At 38.6% G+C, this 27,448-nt stretch overlaps 1 protein-coding gene and 1 long non-coding RNA gene across 5 annotated transcripts in view; one reads left to right on the top strand and one right to left on the bottom strand.

The window, feature by feature from the left end:
- The first annotated feature begins 5,280 nt into the window (after positions 1–5,280).
- The window catches only part of LOC146439920 (uncharacterized), a 32,877-nt gene continuing 10,709 nt past the window's right edge, over positions 5,281–27,448 (top strand). For 2 of the 3 annotated variants that reach the window (XR_014850968.1, XR_014850967.1), the window contains exons 1-2: positions 5,281–5,620; positions 8,244–8,365. This is a non-coding gene — a long non-coding RNA (uncharacterized LOC146439920). Of the gene's footprint in view, positions 5,621–8,243; positions 8,366–16,327; positions 16,524–27,448 lie in introns of those variants that run through there. The other variant, XR_014850969.1, reaches the window with a different exon arrangement.
- Positions 8,093–27,448, bottom strand: part of SLC22A16 (solute carrier family 22 member 16) — a 30,787-nt gene continuing 11,431 nt past the window's right edge. For both annotated transcript variants that reach the window (XM_085056166.1, XM_085056167.1), the window contains exons 2-8: positions 21,644–22,120; positions 18,982–19,099; positions 16,519–17,068; positions 14,488–14,615; positions 13,986–14,095; positions 13,388–13,487; positions 8,093–8,337 (exon numbers count right to left, since the gene is read on the bottom strand). In XM_085056166.1, the coding sequence (XP_084912292.1) occupies positions 8,125–8,337; positions 13,388–13,487; positions 13,986–14,095; positions 14,488–14,615; positions 16,519–17,068; positions 18,982–19,099; positions 21,644–22,120 (1,696 nt within the window). In that variant the 3' untranslated portion in view covers positions 8,093–8,124. The remainder of the gene's footprint in view (positions 8,338–13,387; positions 13,488–13,985; positions 14,096–14,487; positions 14,616–16,518; positions 17,069–18,981; positions 19,100–21,643; positions 22,121–27,448) is intronic.

Below are 27,448 nucleotides of genomic sequence, written 5' to 3'. Positions count from 1 at the left end.
ATTTTGGCCTTTTGACTCGGGCCTGGTCCCTTTTCTGCTCTTTGGGCTGCCCTGTGAGATGTACATTTAGGAAGTGCTGCAGGACAAAGGCGAGGGTGATCTTTCTTCACCGAACGAAGGACTCTAGAGGTTCCTTGGGATCCCCTCAGCCTTTCTGCACACACAGCATCGCTGCCAGAAAGCAGGGCTCACAGGCGACTACGGAAAGCCACTGTCACAGGGGACCCCGGGGCTACCAGGGAGGCCCCAGCTCCTTCACGTGGCTTGTTTTGCAAGCACGGGACACTTTCCAAGAGATGGTAGGTTATACCCCTGCATCAGCTACCTGCAAGAGCTGCCTTCCCCAACAGCACCCACACGCCGAGCGATGCTCTTGGCTCTCCTCCCAGACGGGAGAGCTCTGCGATCCCCGCTCCCCGCAGGGCCGGCATGTCGCCGCTCTGTGCGGGGAGAGCGAGGACAAGGAGAAGCTGCGATCCCGGACCTTTTCCCCAGCTAAGCCCTGCGGTTCACCCCTCCCGCCCCGGTGTGTGGGCTGAGCCCTCCCTGCCCCGGCTCCGGGAGATAGGATCAGCCCGCGGGAATTCCCCGCGCAGCCCCTGCGGGCCCTTCCTGTGCCCTCGGCAGCAAAAGGGCTCCGGCATTATATTTACTTCTCCACCTGGAAGCACGGTCTGGAAACAACCCAAGCGGGGAGAGCAGGCGATACCTGATGAGGTGGCGCCCGGTCCCGCCTGGAAGAGCTGTTCTCCCGGGCAGCGGGGGAGCCGCCGCAGCCCCCCTGTCCCGGGGCGCTGCCGGGCCCAGCTCCGCGCCCCGCTGCATGAAGGAGCTGCTTGTGCCCAGGCCGCCTCCGGCCTGGCAGCGCTCCCGGCGGGCCCGGCGGCCGCGCGTTGGCTCTGCCCGGGTCGGGCCCTGCGCCGCCTGCCAGAACTTTGCCCCTCGCTGTTCCCTCCAGAGGAGGCTCAACGGGACGGGCTGTGCTGCGGGGAATACATTGCGCATTGTACATTTCCCTCCCTCACAGGCGGCTCTGTTCTGGGTGTTTCTGGAGCTGCCTGAGGCTTGCCACAGCGCTTGAGCAATCGCGGGCGGTCAGGAAGGGGAACTCCAGCCACGGCAGGTCGCTGAGGAACGAACCGGTTACTGCCAAACCGCAACTCCCCAGCGAGCGCAGCCAGGCAGGGCTGTTTGCAGCGGAAAAACACGAGTTTGTCAAAAACAAACCTCTCTGCAGGATCGCTAGGATGAAATTGCACGCCATATACCCCGGGTTGTTGCCTTCGGGGCATTAGCCGTTGGCAGGGTATTTGGCTAATATTTGACAGCCTGAGCATTCGTCCCTGAACAACCTCAGCAGTGGTCGACAGGGTTTGCCGACCACTCCCCTCCAGCCCTGTCCGACAGCATTTGCAATGGATCTTCCAAGCAGGTGCCTTTTCTCTGTAGCCATTTAAATTCAGACCAGCAGCCATCCAAAAGGTATCTGTATAAACAACAGTGTGCACCGCACATGCTGGACTGTTCTTGCCTCCCAATCTAGCTGTGCACTTTAAAACAAAGTCATGATATATTACACACACATAATCACTAACCTTTAAGATTCATATTTTTTTAAAGGATTTTCCCTTCAACAGTGAAAGGGAGAAGGCATGATTCTCCCAAATTACAGTAGGGCTTGATTTTTCTGAGTGTTCTGAAAATAGGGGATTCAGATAGGGAAGGCAGCAGAGGAACAGAGGTTTGCTTGTTTAGAAATTAAATTGTTGATGGGCTTGCTGTATTGATTATAAAATGAACACTATTCTAAGTCATTGCAGGGTATCTGCAATAGCTTTGGAAAGGATCCTTTCACATATGGAAATCTACAAATACAAATGGAGGTTGCAGTTCCTGCTAAGATTAAAACTGCCTTCTACTTTTCCTCCTGAGATTCTACCGCTCATTGCTTAGAACTTTGCCAAATTTGGATGATTTGGTTCAAAATGTTCTGTGACATGTGTTTGAGCAAGTCTGAATGTTTCAGGGAATTCCCACGGTGTCTTTTCCTGAGAATAAGATGCAGGAAATTCAAGCTGGTTTGGGATACCAAATCTAATAGTAATGCCATTGAAAAAAATCTTCAGTGGGCTAAAGTGTTTTGTAAAGGTGAACATATTGTATTTGGTAAAATGCAAGTCATGATTTGGGTGTTTGTGAAGAGACTGCCAGCCTTCTGGCACAGAGCAGACACAGCTCTGATTGTACTTGGAGCTCTTCCTGAACCATGACTGGCATTCCAGCACACCACCGACCCAACCAGAGCAGCGCTTAAGAAGTGTTTCCTTTTACCTTAGCATTCCCTTTGTTTGTGTGCTCTCCTGAACAGAGCCATAACGACAGGCAGAAAGAAATTACCTCTCTGGACACAGCAGTGCCGACATGTTTCAGATCTTGTGAGTGGCATGAACCATTTATCTGCCACTTCTTTAACCAGTTCAAGTCAAGCATCAGTGTCCATGGCAAGTTACCATTTCAGCAAGGAGTTTCAGCTGCTCCTCATTTTGCTGTTATCCCATGCTATTTACATATTTCTAGGGGAATTCTCTCTATATGAGGAAGAAACCAGCAGTACTGACATCCCTATTGAAAAGCTTTGTGAAAGCATTTACTGAGAGAGAGCCCATTTATCCCTGGTTGTTTCGCTGTGTTCATGATTACCTCAGTCAAAATCACCTTTTAATCTCATCACTGGATAAATAGGATCCAGCTATGGAATGCTCATAGGCATTTAGTTATTTACATTGCCTCATAATGTTCCACATGGAGATGAACAGACTTGCATAGGAATAAGAAAAAAAAAAAACAGCATCAAGGGGTGATTTTTGTAAAGATTCTCTCCACAGTCTCTTTTTATACACCAGTCGTACTAAAAGGGATATTTCCCCTTTTGAGGTATATACTTCTTAGGCTTGATTTTTCTCAGCTTGATTGATCTCAGTGCTCTTGAAATCAGTATATCAGACTTGATTCAAATTTCTCAGCTTTAGCAAACAACTATTTAGACTATTCATTCCAGTTACTTTCGGAGAGAAAGATAAATCACCTGGCAAGGACATATTAAGCCTTCAAAACACAAATGATGGAGCAAAGTGATGGGTGTAACTTGATCAGAAAACACAAGATTAATAAAATATGCATGGAAGGTTGAGTAATTTGCTCTAATTAGAGATTTAAGGGAAGTGAAGAATAAATAAGTTCCTGAGAAGCTCCAAGGGGACAAATAACAACAGGGCTATGAATTGCTGCAATTTGTATTTTCCTTGCTCTGTCAGCCCACTCCAGTTCCCGCATTAGGAATCTATAGTTAGTCTTCACATCCACTGAACACCACATGGTTACAAGAACATTGTTCTGTCATTCCTGTGGTCACCTACTGTCTTATCTGGTAGCTCATACCCGTTCCTCAGTATCTGCAGCTACTTTGGCACTACTGAACGTTTCTGAGGGACTACTGCCCCAGTCAGCTAATACCATCAAAGGCAAGAAATAATAATATTTTTCCTGCTACTGAAATGCAAAACATGTCACATTTTTAATGCACATTTTGTCGTAGTCACCACTTAACACATTACCCAAGTCTTGGTTTATGCTTGCAAAGACAAACAGGGAAAAGACACACGCATGATGTTTGCCATCCTAAACCACAGGATCTCCATGGAATGCCAAAATTACAGCCAGGCCTCTTTAAGGGAGTGAGAACTAAATGAGAAGTTGGTGATAGAAGTTCATTAAACTAGGTAAAGGTGTAAAGATTAACAAATGTGTGTCTGACTTTATTCTTACACATAATTGCAGATAATAAATACACATTTAAAAATGAACCATTAAAATATATTGTATTAAATCCACAAATTCTGGGCAAACAAACTCCTTCCTATGAGCACACACTTGCCTCCTGTAACCTAAGCACTCCATCTAGTACAGAATCTTGTACAAAATTATTAGGCTACTAGTACATAGATGTGCTTTAATCTTTTTTCTTGTGAGAGGTAACTAATTGTAGTCATTTACTAGAATTTTCCCTGATAGGATAAACTCGGTTTTTGTCAACGCTATATTTTCTTTTTGTCCTTGTGTTTAGTTTCTCCCCTAGGAATCTGTTCTAGGATTCAGACAAACATTTTTCAGATGTTTGAAAAGGGCACGGAACAAATCCAGAGCCTCCTTTCTGCAGTCACAAATGCCTTTCTGGCAACACGCGACCTCAAATTTTCCTAAGCCCTTCCAAAAGGCACTCATAGGCCTTGCACATTGCTGAGCCTAATGCCACAGACATTTCTTAAGTGACTGCACCTAAGGAGTTGGTAAAAATAAGCTGTGAAAGACACAGGAGAATGCCAGTGAGTATTTCACTTCATCCCAGAGCTGGGATGTCAGACCATCTTTCCACAGAGCCACTACACAAAAGCCCTGAGCCTTCACCCCTTGTTCAGACATTCAGGGTACCACCCAAAGCATATGATGACTGCACATGATTTGCAGACCTTTTTTTTTCTACATAGTTGTTTAAGTTATAGAATTTTGCATGGAGAAATTGCATGGAGCTGTTGAAGTAGAAAATACACCTTTTCATACAGCTTAAAAATACATTTTCAAAATATCAGACACATTTACTTATTATTTTTCCTTAGTTATCATTAAATTAGTGATAATTGCTCTTATTCCTATATTTAACCAAAAAAGGTGTGTCCTTAACAAACTGCAAGACTATGTAATAAAACTGGATATCACATTTAGGACAAAAACATTTGTTATCATGTAATAGTGACCAGCAATTAAGACAGATAAGGATTCTAATTTATTATCTCAAACCTGTTGTGTAACTCCAGAGACATTGACGAGTACAAAAAATTTCCACTAAGATAGAGACAACGAATACAAACATAAAAGGACTTAAGAACTGAAGTAAGAAACTATTAAAATTAATTCTTTTTATAAGCAATGAAATGAAAATATGCCCCATAGGAATGGAACCATTTGTTCTCCATCTCAGTGCTCTCTTGCAAGAGGATTTAGAAAATCCATGAATATTTAAGGGAAAGAAGTCAACTCACCCTGCTTTTGCTGCATTTATAATGCATGACTAGTGTTAAACATATTTTTGCCCATATGGAAAAACAAGCAAATAGAAATGCTAGACACATGTTATTTCCTTCTTTTTTTTTTAAGTAATTTACTTCCTCAGGTTAAAAAATAGGATACCCCAAGGCAATCTCTAACCTATTGATGCATAAAATCACAAAAGGTGTACCTGTAGATCAACAAACTTTTATTTCCAAGGAAAAAAAGTAACATCATTAGTTCAGGGAAATTCAGGGGTCATTTGAATCAAAGACCAGATACCAAATGACTTCAGTGACAGAAGGAACTGGCTTTGTGGGTTAAAAGCCATCAAGCTACATTGTGGTCTAGAATCATAATTAAATTTTAGCTGTAAACAGTATCAGTATAATTGTGTATTGAAGATTTTTCTTGTTCTTTTTCTTCCTTTACTTTATGTGTACTGATTATAGATGACCAGGTCCTGAATGCCTCAAACCAAAGGAACACAGAATATACATTGACTGTTCTTGGCAGGGTAAGACCAAAATCAGTTACTCAGCAGGTAAGGAAGTAGAAAAATTAATTGTAAATATTCTTTAGTACCTTGTTAGAAATACACTGTACTGTTCCTAAAAGTCATGGCTAGTGAGTTTTAAGATAGCTCTACTATTAAAAGAGGGAGTATCACTGTGAAAGAATCCCAAAATAAGGAAATAACTTGGAGCTCTGTGTGTGGGGAGGGTGGTTGTAAGGCAAGACAGTACCAGTTTAATTCCTTGTTAGGTGTATTGCATGATGGTGGTTTTTTTAGCATGATTAAACCCTTACTTAAGGCAGGGCATGCAGAGTTTGGCAGTAGATCTTGCAGATAAAGAGAGCTGTTCTTCTCTGGGTAGTGGAGTGGGACCTGAAAGCAGTGGAAGAATACTGGGTCTGCTCTTCAGCAAAATAAAAAACCACAGCATGTGAGTAATCCGATCTTCAGTCATCAAAGTATGTATTCAAGTCATTCTCAGAATAATGATGGGATTACTCACAGGGGTAAGGTTAAGTGCTTTTGCTGAACTAATATATCTGGACAGAAGCCACAGTATTATATGCAGGTCTCTTTGGAGTTTTTCTCTGCAAACACTAGAACACCCACAGAATTGTAAGGCGTATAAAGACTCCTTTCTTCTTTCTATGTAATTATCTCAGAGAAAGTCCCTAAACTTAAACTTTCTGATTTTTGCTTGATTCAAAGCATGTTAATCCTCATATAGGATATTATTTTGTCCTAATACCAGGACCAAAATGCTAGGAGAGTGCAGTGAAGAATAAAATCTTTTATAAGGGGATATAAACCATGATTCTGGTTTCAGAAGTCATTGAAACTAATATGACTGTGCAGATATAATTGAAAATGTGGCCATTAATTTCTACAGAACGTTTATCTGTAGTAATATAGATATCTTTCTTGGGGGTCCATGGCAAGGAAGTAAACAAGGAAGACTTATTTTTATGAGATCATGCCATGAGAGTAGGGGCCTAAGATGGAAAAATACTGATTTCAAACCAGAGAGGACTGAGTTCACACAGCCCAGGCAAGAGAGGGCTGTCTGAACCTCAACATGCAGAAGTTCCTGTGCTGCTCCCCTCAAACCAAGGGCAGTCAAGCAAAGGGGATGCAGATCCTCAGGCAAGGAAAAAACCCCAGGGTCTGAAAGTAGACAGAAAAAGGTCTGAAAGTAGACAGAAAAAGGGGAGATGGGACAGAAAGCCATAAAAGAAGCAGCCAGAATGATGCTTTCCTATCTATCAGTTTTCTATGGTCCACAGTCATAAGGCAGAACCACTGCACCAACAGTAAGTGTTGATGCACACACGAGGTGTAGCAGCAGTGGGATGTTTAGGCACTTTGACTAAAACTACTACTAGTAAATCTTCTATTGATCCTGGAGGATCAATAGAAGGAGGTAGTGTCCTCCAGCTACCATATTTTAAATTATATTTCTCTAACTGATTTTGTGTGATATAATAAGGAAAATATTAGTTACAGACAGCTGAACTGTGAGAGAAATGTTGTGTGGAAACCGTTTCTACCAAAAATTAATTAATAACTAAACCCACTTCTGTGCAGAGAGCCTGAATAAGAGCCACATGCTGTTTATACTTTTCCACTGATGACTATGAAGACCTTAATGGAGGCATTTGGCAAAGTTGCTGGTGTAGCTCTTAGAAGTTATGAAAAATCTGATGCTAGATCTGAGCTGAAATAAGTTAGAAAGGGAGCACTTGAAATAATGTTCTGGAATGAATATGACTTTAAATGGGATCAGGCAGTTTAGTTTTACCTAAACTAAAACAGCAATAGATCCAGTGAACATTTTTTTTCTAAACCATTCATAAAAATACATTTGCCATTCAACAGAATGAATATAAAAACTATTTGCACATTTTGCAAACTTAGTATTATTTTTTCAGTCAGAAGCTGTGCCATAGAATACTTTCTTTTGTTAGCAGTCACACCATTTCTAGTTGAAAAATTGAAAGAAAAAAAGAATAAATTAGATTAAAATTATTAACATGACCTGATAAAATGCTAAGGTTTCTCTCTTGAATTGTAACAGAGTTTACTGTGTTTCGAAGTCTCAAGCCTGTAATTGTCAGCCGCAACAGGACGAGAGCAGGCAGGGCACTTTGTGGTAGGTTTACAAATCTAACTGCAGAAAATGAGAAGCAAAGAATTGGCAGATTTTTTTCTACATGTGTATAGTCAGGTAGGTTCCAACATTTAGAGTAATCATTCTAACTGGTCACAGCAAGTCAGACAGGTGCTTTAAAGTCTGAGTAGTTCGACATGGGATCTAGAAATCCTATTAAATTTTCTGCTGTAACTCAGTCACATGGAAAACGTTTCATACACTTGCGCTATTGAAAAGGGAAGACCAGATACAAAGGAAAAGGCACAGATGTCATAGAACAGTCGTATTTCTTGAATGCGAAGATCTTATAAATTAGAGGATGATTAAAATTTGGAACAGCCATTTTGCTGCTGTTTTATTTGTCAGTGTTGACTGTTTCTTGACCAAACATCTCTATCTTTTCTAGTGCTGCACCACTGTGTGCTGGAGGAGTCTTTTCTGAACAGCTTTTCTTGTTTCTTCCCATTTCTGTAGCTTCCACCAAAGTGTTAGTCAATGGTTTTCCCAGTGTTTCTGGAAGCATTATGGTTAATATTCCACTCAGAAGAGCCATGATTCCAACAAGCAACTGGAAGAAATAAACAGTAGCTGTAAAGGTAGGTATGTCTTTCAAGCTATGTGTAGTTTTGATCTTGCTTGAGAGTAAATTCAAAATAATAACAAACTGTAATGTAAAGCAAAGATCATAAGTCTCAACTGTTGCCTGTGAAAAAATCTACCTTTTTTGTTGTATAAATGAAAAGATTATGCAGCAGAATTAATGAATGAGCAAGTGAAATGTTTTGTTCACGAGGGATCAATACAGTGCAAGTACAAATAATTCTGTTTGAGAAAACAATACATATTTCCTTCATTTGGTATTTCAACTATCAGGCATGTATTTAAGAACTGATTCTAGGATTGCATACATTTATTTTTACAGACATTTTCACAGAGCTACAAATTCCCTGCCACCTTAATTCACACTTAATTCCTTAATTCACACTCCAGCTCCTGTGTAACTGTACCTATGTGCTTGTTCCTCCTGCACACAGCCAAACTGGAATTTTTCAGTATGGCTCATTGGCCCAGCGCCACAAAAGTGCATATCTGTGCTCAGGAGAGCTCTTCGGCAGATGATGAGTTAGCTCTCAATAGGAATACTTTGCTAAACTCAGTTGCAAAGAACTGTTAGGACTGCAGGCATGTACTGACATTTGCACTGGGATCACATTTTGGATTTGTCCATGGTGTACACAGTTCCATAACGACAGCATGAGTGGTGAGAGGATCAGGATAATGTGGGGTAGCTAGAGAAACACATGCTTGTTCCAGGAATATCTACTCTTTCCCTTCACATAGACATTTCTCTGTCTTGTTCAATGACACCAATTCACACGTTCCTCCCCTGAGTACAGAACATCATTAAACCCCTGACAGTCCTCCAACACCAGGTTATAAATGACCCAATTCTCTCCTGATAGAAATGCTTTGACACAGAACATCATGCCTGGTCTCAGTGTTTTTCCATTCAAGGACTGTGAACTTTGATGCTGTATTATTCTTATCTTGCCCTGTGCTGATTCTGAAGTCTGTTCAGTGTTTAATGCTTTCTTTCCAAGGGTGAGAGAGAACGTTTGGAATCACTGTGCCTACATCTCTGACACAGAGCTTGAGACCTGCAGCTAAGTCAGACTTTAAGTCAGAAAGGTGCTTTAAAATCAGAATTCCCTACTGTAACCTTAAACAGTTCTATTTTCGTACACATGCACCATGCTGGTTTTGCTTCCCTTCCCTTCCAAAAGAAGAGGGCAATTTGTCTCATGTATTCTTTTGAGAAGTAAAAGGCACACTGTTGCATACATTCCTTTTTGCACTTGCAGTAAATATAGAGGCAGACAAAACAAAAGTTCAAGATACTGATAAATACTACAAACTACAATGAAAATAAAATAGTCATGCTCTTAGCATGGAAGTTAAAAAAAAATCCTAGCAGTAATAGGACTAGAGGAAATGGCACAAATTGAAGGAGATCCTTTTAGACATATATGTGTAAGGAGTGTTATTTAAAAATATATTCCAAAATATTAAAATCTCATCTCTCAGTGTCAAAATTCTTCTCTACTGTTTTCTGCCCTGGAAAGACAGGATGAATGGACACATGGCAGCTATTCCACAATATCCTCTTTTATATACATCCTTTAGTCTGTCAGAAGCTTATAATCAAGGATATTGGGGTCTGTAAAGGATATTGAATCTTATGGACACTCACAAATTTGGAGTGTATGAGAACTGGGTCACTAGTGATACACAAAAGAACAAGGTTAAAGCAACACTGTGTGCTTTGAATATCTGTGTCTTTTCTGTTTTGGTTATTCTTTTTAGACACTTGGCATTCTTCTCATGTTTTCCCTCCTCATGAACCTACCTCTTATTCCCCTGAGAACTCTCACTATTCTGTAAGTGTACACACCACCATCTTTCCTGCCTTTTCATCTCAGCTCTCATAACTCTATTTCATCCCATGTTAGTTTTCTTTTTTTTTCTCTATGTGAAAGCTGCTGCATGCTGAGTAATTCAGTGCATTTCCCTTCTCCCTGACCCTCAAACCATTTTCAATATTTCCTACAAAAGATTGAGTATGAAACAATTAAGTCACAGTGTATTAATTCAAGGACTTCTCAAATGTCATCTACCTTTTCAAGGGCAGTAGCCACAGTTATCAGTGAAGTGACTAACATTTAGTCAAAGCAAGCCTTTTCCAGTCTTATCTTGGAACACTTCTTCATAAGGCATCTGACATAGTTCAGCCCTTTGCTTGCTCACTACAAATGTGTGCATTTTGATGTATGTGTTCACTATTTTAAATACATAATTCAGTATCAGAAATGTTCTCCTGGTATGGTCAAATGCTTATGTGTACAAATAAAGTGTATTATTGTACAAGGTATTTAAGTATGTTTAAATATGCTGAAGTTAATTTGACAGGCATACCTGCTTAAATGCACTGTTTTCAGGGTGTTAATTTGAAATATGATTTTCTGCTTATTCAAACTCTTAGAATATTCCCAACACTTCAGTACATATACCATAACAGATACCATAAAAAACTTCAGAAAAAGATTTACCATCATTTTTCTTATGTCCTCTTCCCTGTCTGGAGCAACATATATAATTTTGCAGTGGTCTAAGACTAAGACTTAATATATTTAGTCTAGAACAAAAGGTAATTTGAATTAAATATCCCTACAAAATAATACTTTTACTTCTGAGATCAAATTACTACTCTAGTCTGCTTTTTATGTTTCTATTTACATCTATTTTTTGAACCAATCTAAAATGTGATCTTATTAACAAAATTCCTACTTCAACAAAAATGGCTAAATTTTGACATGAAAAACCAATAGTATTTGGCACAGGTTTTGTATTCATTTATTGACATCAGTGTGGGCTTTTTAAACTTCTAATTTACGGTTTTTCTGAGCGAAAAATCAAGCCTGTTAAAGGGCTATTGCAACATAATGCTTGACAGCTGAGAAACAGAAATAGGTTATATAAGGAGCAGTTGTTCTACTGTGTGTTTTCTATAAAGTTGTCACATGAAAAACATACTTGACAAGTTATTCAAGATGTATAGGCATCCAAATAAGATGCTTGCAGTACTCACAGGTGGCATAACTGTGCAGGTGGCAGAGTGCCAAACAAATAGCAGTAGTAACTGCTTGGCAATGTGTAGTGCTTGCAATAGATCAGTGTGATGTGTATCAGTTTACTTACAAATCTAATCCATTTTATTTCATTTCCATTCCAAAATGCTCACTTGACCTGAGACTTGGCATGCTATGCTCCAGCTCAAGACAAGCCTATTTTGACAAATTGACAAATGCTCTATAACAGAAGCTAATAGTGGAAACATGTTCACTGTGAACTCCTACCCAACTCTACAAAAACTCTGGATAATTTTTGTACACTGAAAGTTGTTCATAGCTGAAATAATTCCTGTGTTTATACTGCCATTTGCACTGCTCTACAACATGTTTGAGCACTCCTCCATATGTGGTCTAACTGCAGCACTTCTGCGCAAATAAATCTTATTTCATCCAGTAAAGACAAAATGCTGACAAGAGAAAAAAAGTTCTCCCATGACCACTCTGCTGTGCAAATGTTTCTTTGTCTTTTCTGGGATCATATCTTGGTTTGTGTGGAGACATTGTTAAGAAAGAAAACATTTTTAGGAACTCGAGGAAATAAATTTATTTGTGGTCTCCTTCATCCTCTTTGTTTTCATTGAAGACAACCAAAAGTAATTAGTTTAAATAATGAAATGAGCTCACAAGAATTCTATGAAGCCAATCTCTAGCATCTATAATTGAAGATCTTAAAGTTGCCAAATCAAAAGGACACAATGCAGTTTTTTAGGAAACTCCATTGTGGTGGACAAAATTTTACTAAGATCCAGGTTAAAGACACATCCCATTACACTTTCACCCTCTGACATGTATAATCTACATATAAAAAATCAGTATCCTAGTCACAGTGAATTCTAAGGGCTTTTGGAAAGAACTCAAACTATTTTAAAATCATTAATAAAATTTACTTAAAACTTTAATATAAACTTTGTAATTCCTTCTGGTTTTACATATATGGGCATAATTTATCCTTCAGGAGAAAAAAATGGATTACATTGCTGCAGGATTTCTAAGAAGCAAATGCTTCATAACAGAAATGCAAAGAAGAAATTATTTCTCAGTCAGTAGGAAATAGATAAAATATTTTGTCCAAAGTGGATCTACTACATGATGCAGACAAAGTGCCCAAAGTACACAAAGGAATGCCCCCACCTCTCTTTTCTGGGGCAAATGGTGATAAAAGACAAAACCTAATGGTAACATGACCTGAAGTTACCTAAAAAGTAAGATGTGCGTAATGAATACAAGGTTCTGTTACTTCTCAAAGACACCATGAAGCTCATCAATATATAATTTCCTTTTCTTTTTCTATCTCATGAACTGTTTTTTTCAGTCCTGGTAAATGAAAAACACAGAACAGGAGCTCTGGGACAGGTGTGAAGACCAAGTGTAGTAAGCACAAAACATTTTTGATCTTCTGGGACGCTATTCCAAAGATGCAAAGTCCCAGAGAAGCCATGTAAAATACTAAGGCACAATGTAAGAAAATCCAGCCACCAGTGGTGAGTTCAGGAATGGAAGAGCTATGACTTTGAAATAAAGTGGAACTAAATCAGGAATATGGTGAAAAACTGCTAGGCCTGCAGAAAAGTCTGGACTACAACACTTCCTAAATGTTACATGGTAGATGCAGAATATTTTTATCAATTTTATGCTAGGATACAAAGTATAAATATTTTTCTGTCTTCTGTCATGGATACATTTCAGAATATTTCAGTGATTCAAAGTCCCCCTTTTTCTTTAGCTGCATATTTTTAACAATATGAGGCTACTAGTCTTTGAGACTTAAAATTTCAAACAAGAATGGTTTACTCCATTTTCTTTTTCAAATAAACATTCAGCTTTTGGTTCCTCTGTCATGTGAAAAACATACTTGTTAAGTTACTAAAGAGAAAACAAGTGACACATACACCTTTCCAAAAAACATTTACCATTGAAATAAATACCTACAAGTGGCATGAAAATCCAGACACTTCTCAGATATACACAGAAAGGAGCAACCACACTTCCTACACGGCACATCATGCTTCCACTTCCAACAGCAAGTGATCTAGACATAAAAGAATTTGAGTAAGAATTCTGGCAGTTAAAGGAAACAATTGGAAATGCACAGACACTTAAAACATCAGTAGGATTTGTGTCTTTAAGCAATTATATCAGGAAGCTGTTGCTATGCCAATGTAAATTTATACTGTAGTGAAATTCAGCTGCTTCTGTAATTAAGATTAAAAATATAATTATCATCCAGCATAGATCATGGATGAACAACCAGAACTTATAAGAAAGGCATAAAAAATGTTAAAGAAAGTATTGAGTATTCTTCTAGTTCCCCAATGGAACCAATCAATGCACACAGAATGCAAAATAAATAAAAAACTATGATACAGCCAAACTCCAGACAACAGTGAAGCAGCTGAGGATCCCATCCCAGGTCTTTCAGATCACCACCACTGATGCCAAGAGCTGCTGTATGTGGTGCAGAAATGCATCAAAGGGAATGAAATAACATCAAATTAATGAAAAATACATAACTAGCAAAAGTTCTTACCTTACAATTGTTGGGTACAGTTCTGCTGTGTAGAGATATATAAGGCCAAATGCCACTCCTATGCAAAATTTTCCAGCCATATTTGCTAAGATAATTAATATATTAAAATCCTATTGAAAGAGAGCACAAATAAATAAATCACCACAAAATAATACCCTTCCAAACATAATTTACATTCTTCAAAATTTGTGAACCTTCTTTAAACAATAAGCAATACTTATTGCTTGCTTTTTAAAAATTGCTCAGTAAGTTACTAGTTTCCATATCACTTTTTACCAGTCTTGGTTCACTGAAGTCCTGGGAATATTTTACATGTGACTTCAGCAGTGACAATGAAACCTGCACTGAAAATACAGAAATGTATCTTAGACTGGCAGCTGCAATTTAAAACCAGCCTTTAATTAACTATGATATGATTTAGAAAGAGCAGCTGCATCTACTGAGTTAAGAGCCTTTAAAACCAATTTCTGCTATAGGAACACTTCAACCATACGTGACTAACCTGAGGTATGAACATAATTAAAACACAGATCAGTGCACTTAAAATAAGGAACGGAATGAGTGTGTTTCTCCTTCCCAGTTTGTCCATCGCAATGCAAGCAATGATATAGCAAGGCAACTCCACAGCACCTGTCAGTATGAAATTATCTCAGTTTAAGTCATGATTACACATATTCATGTTATAACTGTAACTTCCTCTTTATGATGAATTAATTTGATCTAGGCGGTAGTAGATAAGTAAAATCTAGAGATAACCAATGTGTTGGGCTAGTTCATTTGGTTACAGAAAGTGTGACAGAAGGCAGAAAACGGCCAAAAATACGGAAGTGGGAGTGGAGAAGGACAAGGGAAACAGGTTTCACAGCACAGAGCAGCTCCAGTTCTCTTTGGGGTGGAAAATTACAGAAAACAGCAAGGCCACAGTTCTGCTTCTATGACACTGACACTCAGGTCTGAAAGTTTTACATTTGCTGCTCTTCTCCTTCAGGTATTTTCACATTAACAATTCAAGTGTGCCCACAGGGAATATTGCTAGTGTCACATCAACACACTTCTCAGGATTTGACAGCTTCCACCTGGACAGGGAACTGAAGCCACGGGTGCCTCCCCCAGCTTCAGCTCAAAATCATCCCAAAGTAAAAGGCAAGAAAGGTCTGTCCAAGTCCAGTTTTCTGAGAAAGCCTCACAAATACAGAGTGCAGTTTCAGGTTTCTCCCTTCTCCTTAAAAAAAGAGGGTTTACAGTATCCCACTCTTAATACAGATCATCTCTTCCTATTGTTTCTTTCTAGAGAAAATCTTCTGCTGCTCTGAAGGATCTGGCATTTGGCTAGACCTGTTCGCACTGTGTAAACATCATTTGCCCCTAGACAAATTATATTGAGCCAAAGCCAGTCTGGACATGTTTTAAGCCAAATTCCTCATGAAGAATGCTACTATGTCCAATGTAAAATCAGGGAAGAACATCAGATACAGCCCCGAACAAACAGCCTGCATTCCTTTATTAAGTACACACAGCATGTCAATACACCTACAATATCAGGAAACAATTGTCTAGAGCTGTGTTGGAAAAAGTAGGTTGCAATTATTCAGTGTCTGTTAGTCTGCTAAAATATTTTTAGAAGAGATGGATGCAGTGTACTCCTCTATAGCAGTTTAGTTATCTGTGCAATACCAGCACCCCAGCACCCACTCTTGAACACATCAGTCTAACAATACACTGTAATACATGACAAGACAAACTGCAATAATGAGAGCCCCAGTCCCTCTGTGAGCTTGTGTACATGATCAGTCACATTCACTTCACTGAGAGTACTCAGCTGCACAAAGCAAAGTGCATGATTTAATTCTTCGCTGGCTCAGAGCTGCGTGTCTGATCTAGAGTTGTCTGAAGTCAGTGGAATATTTCCACTGATGTTAACAAACTTGGGATCAGGCCTTGAATGCACTGAGCTGCCTTTATAAACAACTTACATGCCAGAGAAAGATTACAGCCAGAATGATAAAATTAAAAGAGTATTACAACTTAATTAAAAATACACTTTTGAGAAAACTAAAATGACTCTTCCTTCTGACAATCATAAATGTGTTTTCTACACAAACTCAATATATCATGAGTGTAAGTGATAAAAAGAATATTTCTTTCTCCCATTTTCCTAGTTTGTGCCTTTAACAGAGCTGTGTGAATTTTGCATTGCTTGTCTGCTTCCCCTGGTGTTTTTGTGGATCTGCTATAGGCTTGCAGGGCAAAGAAAAGACAAACAGAATATGGTTTACAATCAGAAAGACAGAGGGAGAAGAATTCCACACACCAACAAATTTTAAATTCTTTTTTTTTCCTAGGAAACAGTGAGATTTGGAGTGAATGCTAGTCATCCTGTGTTAGTCAACTTTATGAAGAGTTAGCAAGAAACTTTTTGAAAAAGTTCCTAATTGAATGAACAAAGTAAAAAATTGGTTGTCAAATCTATAGACATTTTTCAATGTTATGTTCCAGTTCTGTCATTAACAGAATAAGGTACAAAAACATTTACCTATGAGAAAGAGATTTAAATATTCATTGCCTCCTAGACTGACAGAACTGAGGGAGAAGACGTAGTACCCCAAGCTCCCAGTGAACCAGATCAGCCAGACTGTAATGGTCCTTCTTGCAATTTGCCAGTTACAAAACAGGTCTAAGATGTTGTGCTTCTTTGTTGAGGATGTGTCATTGTCATCTGTTCTGCCATTGGCAACATCATCTTGTTGGACTGAGCACAGTTCAGAAACTTTGCAGGGAGTGCTTACTTTATTCCATCTTGCCATTGTGTCAATCACTTTTTGCGCATCTTCATGTCTGTCCTCTGACAGGAGCCAAAAAGGTGTTTCTGGGAGCATCCAGCAGCACAAGACAAAGGGAAAAGTTGCTATGGAGAGAAATATCTGATAGACCCACCAGGTCCGAACCAAAAATCCCACGAGTGCCACAATCATAATTCCCATAGCAAAAAAAGCATGGACATGCATAGAAGCCCAGGTTCGTGCTTTAATGCCAACAAATTCAGTCACATAAACAAAAGCCACAACCAGATAGCCACTTGAAACCTGGGAGGGTGGGAGAGAGAAAAGAAAAAAAAAACAGAACAGAGTGAGGTTTGTTTCTACTCTTCTTGTGCACCAGCAGTAAAAACAAACAGCTAACAGTGTTCCACATCTGTGTATGCTTAATTGCCACCGCGCTGGCCTGCCTCACACTGACAGAAAAAAAGGCAACCATGAAAATAAATCAGCTGGGGAAAAAGTTCACTCAAACCTTCAGACTGCCTGGACACTATTTAAAAATGTGAAGTGAATTTGGATGCTTCTCTGTAGTGGGGGACAGCCAGCAAGAGACACCTGCAAAGAAACTTAATTTGCTGATGTCATTAAGCCCTTCCCCTCCAAAAATAAGGTCCCTTAATGACATCGCAGACTGGACACTTGGGAAAGTGAGGTCCCCTGAAGTAATTTTCACTTCTGAAAATCTTGACCTTGGGTTTTAAGCAGACTATTAATAACCTGCATGTCAGAGAAATGCAAATTTATGAAGAATTACCTTTCACACCCTTGTAAAATATCTCATTAAATAAATTTTTTTACTATATTGGAAGAGAATCTCATATATATACACAATTATAGGTTCTTATATGGTATCAAGTGAATGCAATTACTGGCATGTTCTGCATAATAGTTATTGTATACATATATATAATTGAATATATATATTTAAATTTCTTAGGTATCTCAAAATCATATTCCTGGTATCTCAAAACATTTCAAAACACAGCTAGAAGATACAAACTACAAAATATTTCAGTATATTGTTTTAATTAATCAATTTTCTCGTTAACAATATTCCAGTTAATAATCTCCAATTCTGAACCCACTGATAGGAAAGCTGGACTGACCTCAGTGGCACAGGGCTGCAGTTTAGGCCTGCATCTTGCAAATCAGTTCCAGTGGCCAGATAAAGCCTATAAAGTGAGAGCTCTTTGCTTCTCTAAACTACCACAGCCCCTGGCATCAACAGCCAAGGAAGTCAGAAAAGAGACTCCTGTAGATTTCACTGTTCAAGGCTGACATGATGCAGTTTTTCCTGCTAGGAAATTCTTCTGAGCTCTACTCAAGCAAAGAGAGCTCTGCGTGCAAGGTCCTGTCTTGACTAAAGCACTGTCAGCAGAAATAAATTAAATTATGAGGCTGTTTTCAAATATCTAACCCATATTAAATTAGTTAGATGATTTTTTTGTGATGGCATTCTAATTTTTTTATGCCTTATGCAGTGAAAAGCTACAAGTAATGTACTTTTGGCCATAAAATAGTTATTTAAAATAGGTTACTATAAATATTGAATATGTTTTATATTGAATATCTAATATTGAATAGGTTACTATAAATATTGAATTGGATGTATATCACACACACATAAAAGTGTGTGTGCATAGGTCTGCATAAACACATATACTGAAATACCCTTAAGCACAGTATAAAACATCTAGGTGTTAAAAATGTCTACCTATGTATTTAGTATTCCAGATACAGCTCAAAAGACCAAAGAGAAAATGTGCATCTCTCCTCCATCACTCAAAATGGCAGAGATAAAAATAATACTTATTACAGATTTGCTAGTTAAAGAAAAAAATGTATTCCATTTCTAACAATAAGGAGAAATGCAACAGCAGCTGCAATGCAGAATCCAGAGTTTGCTGCTCACACTTGGTATTTAATTACCAGTCCAGCAGAGGTTGGGATGGAGGAAGTACCAAACACTGCTTCATACAGACGCTTTCTATTAATTCAAAGAGGAAAACTGCTGTGGTCCAAGAACATTCAGACTCTCCCTGCTCTGCTGAAATAAGTGCAACAGACGGGGCTTTAGAATAATGAAGAAGGGGAGGAAATAATAACAAAAGGGAGGTTTTCCTGAGAAGGGGGAAGAAATGACATGTAAAAAGGGCCAGGGTGAATGTCCTTCTTACCATAGCGAGCAGAAAGCGCACAACCACGAAACTGTAGTAGTTAAATGTGAAGGCCACTGCGATGCCAAATACAAACTGACCAGCACTTGTGAACCAAATAACACGCTGTCTTCCCAGTCTGCAAATCACAGCAGTAATAAAATCATGAGCAACCACAAAGACTCTATTAAAATAAACACACCTGCAATTCCAGAGAGCCTAGCTGGAAGTTTAATAACTCACCCCAGAAAATCTGATTTAGTTACCTGTATTAATTTGTCAGTAATTCCAGCTTCCAAAAAAAAAGGGTGGATGGAACTTCCATTCCACAATTCTTGGCTGGAAGCAATGTGAAGTGAGCATTACACATGTTCACCTTCAATTTTAACTTCTACATAAGTGATTGGTAAATTTATTCTTATTCATGAGGACATAAATCAGTTTTTCAGATACTTTATATTAAGTAGCATCTTGTTCATAATTTCTAACAAAACTTAGCTGTGCTAACAAATGCCCTCTTTTGTTAAAGTAACAACCCATTTTGATAATAATGAAAGGCTTCTGTAACATATCTTTGTCCAGTTCTTTAAAACTGAATTCTCTAATAAATGACAATCACATAGTTCCCCATAATTTTTTGTATCACAGCATACATGCATGCCTATACAAACACAGAAATCCAGGAAGATATTATACTAACAGCAAAAAAATCATGTCAAATACTACCTTCAGCAGTGGATGTACAAGACTATTGAGAATTCACTACATTCTATCTACAAATGCTCTGTAACACAAACTGCATGGAATCATTTTTCCCCTGATAATAATTCTGTGGCCTCTTATTATCTTCTCCACTGCAAACAGTTTTTCAGAAATGGGGATATTAATTTTAGACAGAGAGTTTGAGAATTTTTGGGGTGGTTTTTTCCATGAGTGTTTGGTACACCAATAAAATTCCTCCTGTTTTTCTCCAGCCTTGACCTACAGTCATGATTTGGTCTTTGATCCCTGACAGAATAGATCCCAGTAAGTCTTAGCTATTGGAGCTCTTTTGTTGGGAAATCTGTTAATTGGTAATGGGAGGAACGCAAAAACTTATTTCCCATGAGCCATGATGTGTCAGAAAATAATAACTTTAAGCTGTGAAGTCTGCAGTTGTAAATCTGCAACTCAGAATGTGTGTATTATCTTAACTGGCTGTCCATGGCTTGAATTAATGGCAATGAGAACAATACAATCCTAACCTTATAAATCATGTCCAAGTATTAATTAATAAAGTTATGAATTATTTAAAGGGACACAAAACAGATGTTGGCATTATATTCTGGTTTTGCAAATTCTGACATTGGGAGGCAGATTGATTCCATGTGTTCTCAAAGCCAAATTTAAAAAAAAAAAGCTCGTCATTACTTTTGCATTCCCATGTTGTGACTGTCACACTGTAGTGTTGTGCTTATGAAGGAAAATCAGAAAACAACATGCCTGATCTCCTTGTTCTGCTTACACTGTTAGATGTGGGATGAAACGTCACCCTCCACCCAACAGAACTATCAGTCAACATGCTCCTTTATAGAATGATAAAAAAAACTCTAAACCAGCCTTCAAAGTAAAGCACGGGTACATGAAGTGCCCAAGACAAAGCTAAATGTAACACTGCTTGGATATTTGCTTCTCATGTGGACAGATAGGCATGGCTGGGTGTTCTTCTGAGGCAGAAATAAGTCTGTTTGTGTTGAGAGAGAAAACCAGCAGAGGAAGGAGGATACAGATGTACATCCTGGGTCGCCCTATTGCTTCTGAGTCCAGCTCTGATGTTGGATCTCAGTGCATGATTTGAGATAACACTCAGGGACGAGGTGTTGGACAGGAATGGGCCTTGGAACACTGAGCAAGAGACTGCTCAGGTCGAATCCCTCTAGGACAGATCCTCCTCATGCTACAACAGAATTTTGTCCATGCTGGTAAATAAGTGAAGCTACAGCACAGCTTACCCACACCCATTTTTCCTCTTCTCTGCACTAACTTTCAAGAGACTGAAGTTTAAGCTAATTTTTCAGGGAAAACCTACAATTGGACAGGAAGGAAAAATAGTGTATGGGTGTTTATTTTAAGAAGATGGGGCTTGATTAAAACCTTGAAGCCCCACTGCATCAGCTCCACTGAGCTATATTCATGACAGAGGGGACTTTAAAATACAGGATATTTAACATTCTAGTAGCCCTTCAACTGTTTGTCATATAACAAAATAAAAATTTGTGTTTCTATGAGGAACCTCTCCTCATGAAAAATAAGGTGAAAATCTACTCCCAGGTTTTACCTTTGCTATCACAATGAGCTATTGCTATTTCTGTTAAAGTAAGTAAACAAACAAACAAACAAACAAAAATCTAAAAGCAAATACTGGCTGCACAGGGCAATTTCAGGAATCAAGGCCTAGAACAGTGGATGACAAAGTATGAAAAAGTTTTAAAAGTAAATGACTTGAGAATACATTTTAAAGTTAGTACTTGCCATTGGAAAAAGAGATCAAATTAAACAGATCTGTGAATAAAGTGATATGCAAACCTTCTAAATTTTGCATACATAGTTATAAATGCATAATGAATGAAAACCACAAAAGCAGGTATATACACATGGAGTTACTGTACTCTGAAGCTACAGTTTTCAGAAGATGGCACTTTACCTGTCAGCAATGTCACCAAAAATCACTGCTCCAATCAAGACTCCAAGCATGAACGTGGGCTGGATTAATTTTGCAAGCCATTCTCGGTCACAGACCAGATCCCACTGTGTAACAACAGTGCTCTTCCACTTTGTATCATCGTAGAGAAATCCATCAGAACAAGGAAATTCAGACTTGTTGCCTTTGTATTCATATGCCAGATCCACACTGACTTCTCGTTTGGACCTGCTACATTGATCAAGTTCCCAAATTTCTCCATTTTCCAGCTGGACTACAATGTAATTTTCTGTTGATGTCCATAGTGTCCAGATGTCCTCTATACTTGATGCAGAGGAGTTGTGGAAAAGAACACTACTCACATTTCCAGGGAACCCACATACAAAGTTAGGAGTAACAGCCATGAACACAGATGCTAAGTAATGGATACCACATGACATGGATTGAAAGACAGATGCAAAATAAACACATGCTTGAAATCTGTAAAGGAAAGGAAAAAATTTTACTGAGGAAAAGCCCTCTATAAATAAAAAAAAAATATTCACCATAACTGTTTGGAAAGATCAGTAAATGGAGATATCATTAACGTGTTCAGTGTTTTGTTGTGTAGTGCTGCTTCAGTATTAGCTAAGCTCTGCTAGAGACCAAAGATGAGAAAGAGATCCACAGTAATCTATTGTTAAGAAATAAATGCTGCTCTTAGTCATGTGTTTAGTCATACAGAGAGGACCATTTTAAATGAAACAATTCTGACTTTAAGCACAAAGATTCAAGCAACCTTCCACCCTCCAATTCTCTGTAGCACATCCCCTTAAAATAAAGCCTTAGATTACTTGAATGGTTAGAAAACCAAAATGTTGCTGCTTCAGGTTCTTAGGGAACACATTACACCCCTCATTCCATCCAGTTGTATCTCTATAACTGTATTCCATCTATTTTCCATCCCTCTTCATTGCTGCCAAAACACAAAGAGAGAATACATGTAGACACACGTAGAAGATAGAATCTGAACAATGTGAAATGTTTTGTACCAAAACAGAGCTCTGAACTGGGTTGGGTTTTGGCTTAAACAGGGTGTGCATTATCCATTAAAGATTGTATCTTTAAACAGTTATCCATTAAAGATTGTATCATAAAGCAAACCTAGTAAAAGAATGTTTTATGTATACCCTGAATTTTGACATTTTAACAGCTTTTAAAACTTGCTTGAGATCTAAGTATAAAAATTGCACATGTACTCAGAATTTATAAAGAATTGCAATGAGCTCTAGTGTCATTGTCTGCAAATTCTAGACAGTTTCTGACAGTTTAAGCATAAGTATTATTTTTGTCAATTAAATGTTTAAATTATGTATACAATTAGTACAACATTTTTTCAGGAAAAAAAATAGCTTTTGTTTCTCCTCCCTTTTTTATTTCCTGAAGGCAAATCAATTGAAATAACTTGAGGAAGCATTCAGTGAGCTGTACATACATTCTTAATGCAGTATGCAGTAGGCCTTGACAGTATGAAACAAAAAGCAGATTTTTCTTACATGATCATAGACTATCTCTGCTGAAGTTACAGGAAATAATGTCAAAAAACTAATTACCTTGAAATGTCTTTTGGGAAAAGTCAGAGCAATTCCAATCCCTGTAACAAATGTGGCTTCTAGATACTGCTCTCCAAAATGTATCTAATCTAGCCTTGAATTCCCATAATACACGTCTCAACAGTACATAGCCTAGGAGCTTTAAATTATCTACCATGACAATTTATAAATAATTTTGACAGCATAAGCAAAGAATTTAAATAGAATTTACTGGATACACTGTCTTAATATCCAATTAACCGTTCCAATAAGAGAATACTTTGTAAAACACACCTCCATTTATCATCCTCATTCTCTTATGCCTTTTATCTTGATTTTAATTTCTTTCCTTGGTAAATGTAAACCCAGTAGCCTATCCTGTCCTTCCAATGGCATTTGAAATTGCTGTTGTTCTGCTGCAGCACTTTTTAATCCCCTTTTCTCTTGACAACAGTCTCTCTATTGACTTTTCCACAGCAGTCTGAGGACTGGGTTGAATTGCTAAAGCCACCATGGCAATTCGAAAGCTGGTTCCACTTCCCTTTGGAGGATACTGCAAGGCAATCCTCACACAGGTGCTGTGCTGCTCTTTCCCAACGAAACTGAGAGATATGGTCAGGAGAAACTGAACATAACCACAGCAACCCCTTAAGTCTATCAATTCTCTCTCAAGAGAACAGCTTCTTGAGGATTAAGTAGCTAGCTAGAGATCAAAGCAAGGCTGAAGCAGCTCTGAAAGGCTTTTGGGCTATCTTGGACCACAAGAAAAGCAAAGGATATTTTGAAATGTAACCTTTAGGACCCTATTGATGCAGACAAATATGGTCAACTACATTTTTTAGTTCCCCTTCTCTAGTTTTGTTTTAACTGTTGTCATCAAAAGACACAAACTCATTTTAAATTTAGCAAAACGTAACCAAATTCAACAAGCTGGGCTACCGTTGCAGTATGCAGAATGCCTGAAAGAGATAATAGTAAATTAGACCCCTAGAAGCTGTGCACTTACATCTTCTACCAGCCAATAAAAAGTGGCATACCTGGAAACAGGATCCCCAGTATTTGCAATGTGTGTCATTGTGCATCTGAAAATTGCAGTGCCATATAATCCACTAGGTATTTCCCAGAGATGAAGAATGAAATAATTTAAAATTCCCATACACTCTTCTTGAGTTTCCTAATTAAATCTTGCAATACAAGAAATATTAGGACCATCATTTACATCATTTATCTCCATCCCAGTAAGAGTGGTAGGAAAAATTATGCCTATGTTTTTTGGAGAGGCATGAAGGGAGATAAAACTTGTAAGGATACAGACTGAGAAGATGGCATGAAACAATGCACTACATTAATGTTTACAAACTCAAAGCCCAAAAGTATCACCAGGGCTATGATTTGGAGCAGGTCTAGTTAATCTCTGCTCTCACTACTGACTTGAATATTTCCTCTTGTCTCTTCCTGAACATTTCTTGTGATCATACTTCAATGACCATTTTGACAGACTGGTCCACTGTCAAATCTTTCAGTTGGAAAGTTTCTCATTAAATCTAATCTCGATGTCCCCTTTTCAAATATAAAAGTATTACTAGTTTATAAAACACCCTGGTGCAATCTTGAATAAATCTTCCTTTCCTTTTCTTTGTGTCCCTTCTTCCTTTCCACCTCTATACAAAGCAATAAAGGATTCATTTAAAAAAATATCTGTCATGCCATATTTCACCCATCTTTCAAGGGTTTAACTTACAATTAGATATAACTTGTTCTTGTAAAAACATTCTTCCATTCTCAGTGTTATGAAAATCTTATTCAGTTTCAACAAAGAAATCCACTCTATAGTACCATTATTTTTCTTACCTAATTTGCAGTACCAATGCTAAGCAAACACAAAAAGTCAGATAGAATGCCAGATATAAATTAATACACATAATTTATGCTGAATATGGCTTCATTTAAGAATGGGAAAATGTGTTTTTACAGCAAAGTGTCCATGTTGTCCAGAATTTTGCAGGAGGGATTGCACTACAGCTTTTAACCTCCACCTGCTCAATTAAAGAGCTAAAGAGCAGGCATGAGGAGCAGAAATAGGGGAGAATAAGGTCTGATGTGAAGTTAGAAAAGTGTTTGGAAGCCCCAGTGTCTGCAGGCATTCTGCACCACACTAACAGGCCTCTTCCCTGCCCATAAAAACTATTTACTGCTCTCTCCGGTAAAATTCCACACTGGGCTGGATAAGCCTCTCTCTGTATATACTGAGTATATGCATATTTTAGTATATACAAAACACACAGAAACTATCCTGAAAGCCCTGTTTTGCTGTGAAGGCAAAATCCACTGCTGACTACAGCAGTGTTGTAACAGCATTCTCACTGATCCTAGACTGAAAAGCCCAACCTTATGAGCTGCTGGCAATCTCCTGTGAATAGGAAGAACTTTTCTTCCAGAAAGACCAGTGGTGTAAAGGTCAGGGAATTCCTTAACCTGCATAATTACCAAAGAGGAATTAATCAGACCATTAGGGACAACACAGAGAAAGCATGAAAAGTATGTTAGGACATTGATATATAGGGATGTAGGAAGGTAAGTATGTAGGCATGGGATGAGATGGCAGAACACCAAAGGTGCATGGAACTTGGCTTTCCAGAAGAGCTGGGGATTGCAAAGGGCCAAAGACACAGGTCCAGACTCAGGGCAGACAGAGGCTCGCCGGAGCAGAGTTTGGGGTGGCAGAGAGTGTTGAGCAAGGAGGAGCATAAAGCTGCTGCCTTCTCTGTTGCCACCGGGGATTCCTCCCTTTGAACCTCTGGGTACACCAGCTGTACCTCAGACCCTGGGCTGTGGCCACGTGGATGCTCTTGCCCAGTGTCACAGCCCTGGCACAGGTCCTTGGCCCATGGTCACTCGATGTCCCTGCAGCCTCTGGCCTTTGGGGTGCTGGAGGAGCCTGGAGCAGCCCTGCCAGACACTGCTGGGCCAGGAGGTCACAGCAGAACATATACAGGTCATGCACTCCACTGACCCTGAGGCACAGGCCAAAGTCTAGGCTGTCCTTGCTCCCTACTGTAAATTATTAACTTTTCCCCCCAATTCTTAATTTAAGAACACCAAACTGATAAAGAAGTCTTTTATTACTCAGCTTAAATCTCTTTATTGCAGACAAATATGTGCTATAATCCCTTTATTAACCTCACCAAACTGAATTTTAAAAGTTACGTTTCCCTGAATAAAGAAATACTGTTGCACGTGCATCACAATGTAAAGAAAAAAAAATTTCATTGCAGAAGCAACAAATACTATTGAAATTCAAAAAAGAAAGCAGATCCTGTGATTTATTTTCCTGGACTGATCTCAAAAAGGGCAGATTTTGGCAATGGTATTCTATATGCCAATCATCTTCACATACACACAACAGATTATGTAACATACATTGCTGCAAACAGTCATTTTCAAAAACCTATTTTACAGATATGTTTTTAAAAAATCACACTTTGCACAATTTTTTAAAAAGTTCTGTGAACATGATGATTGTCCTAAAAGGTATGATAATTTCTCTCAGTGTTTTTCCATCTCTTCAGTGACTTGCCATGGGAGATAATTACTTGGCAAGTACATTTTGTCACTCTTGCCAGGAGTGTCAAATATAGAAGTCAAGAAGACTTTATAGGTTACTGCTCCAGTGTAGAGATGTTTAACGAATGCCAGAAGTCAAATGAGCCTAAAATTATCTTCACAAAAGCTTGAGCAAGACACAACACGAAAATGTTCCAGTCCTTCTTAAAATATTTGTGAAATTTCTCCACAGCTTTTTTTTGTTTGTTATTTTTTTCAGTTGAAGCTTATCATAAAAAACGATTTTTGCATTTTCTATTTCCTCTTCACAAGTTTTAAGATCTCACCAGTAAGAAAAGCAACTGGTAATACCCTGTCAGTACCTGGATTTAAGAAATATTGTTCCATAAAGATAATGAACCAGATCTCAGACCACTGTTGCTCTGGCTGTAGTCTCATGATACAACGTGTCTGTGGCACTGTCTCTGCAAAATATGTTCTCCCTTCTCTTTTGACACTATTTATTTAGCCCCTTGAGACACAGTGCACTCTGCCCTCAGCAGTGGTGGTGTTTCTTCTGTGGACCATCTGTGAACTTTTTCTGGTAAACTGATCTGAGTTGAATAAAAAAGTCAAAGTAGATATTAAATTTAGAAAACAAAAGGAAAACAAAATCAACAAGCTACATAAGTTG

The sequence above is a fragment of the Lichenostomus cassidix genome, chromosome 3 (genome assembly GCF_008360975.1).
Source record: "Lichenostomus cassidix isolate B80296 chromosome 3, HeHo_3.0, whole genome shotgun sequence".
NCBI classification, from domain to species: Eukaryota; Metazoa; Chordata; class Aves; order Passeriformes; family Meliphagidae; genus Lichenostomus; species Lichenostomus cassidix.
The sequence above is the reverse complement of the archived record's forward strand: the minus strand, read 5'-3'. Positions and strand labels throughout refer to the sequence as shown.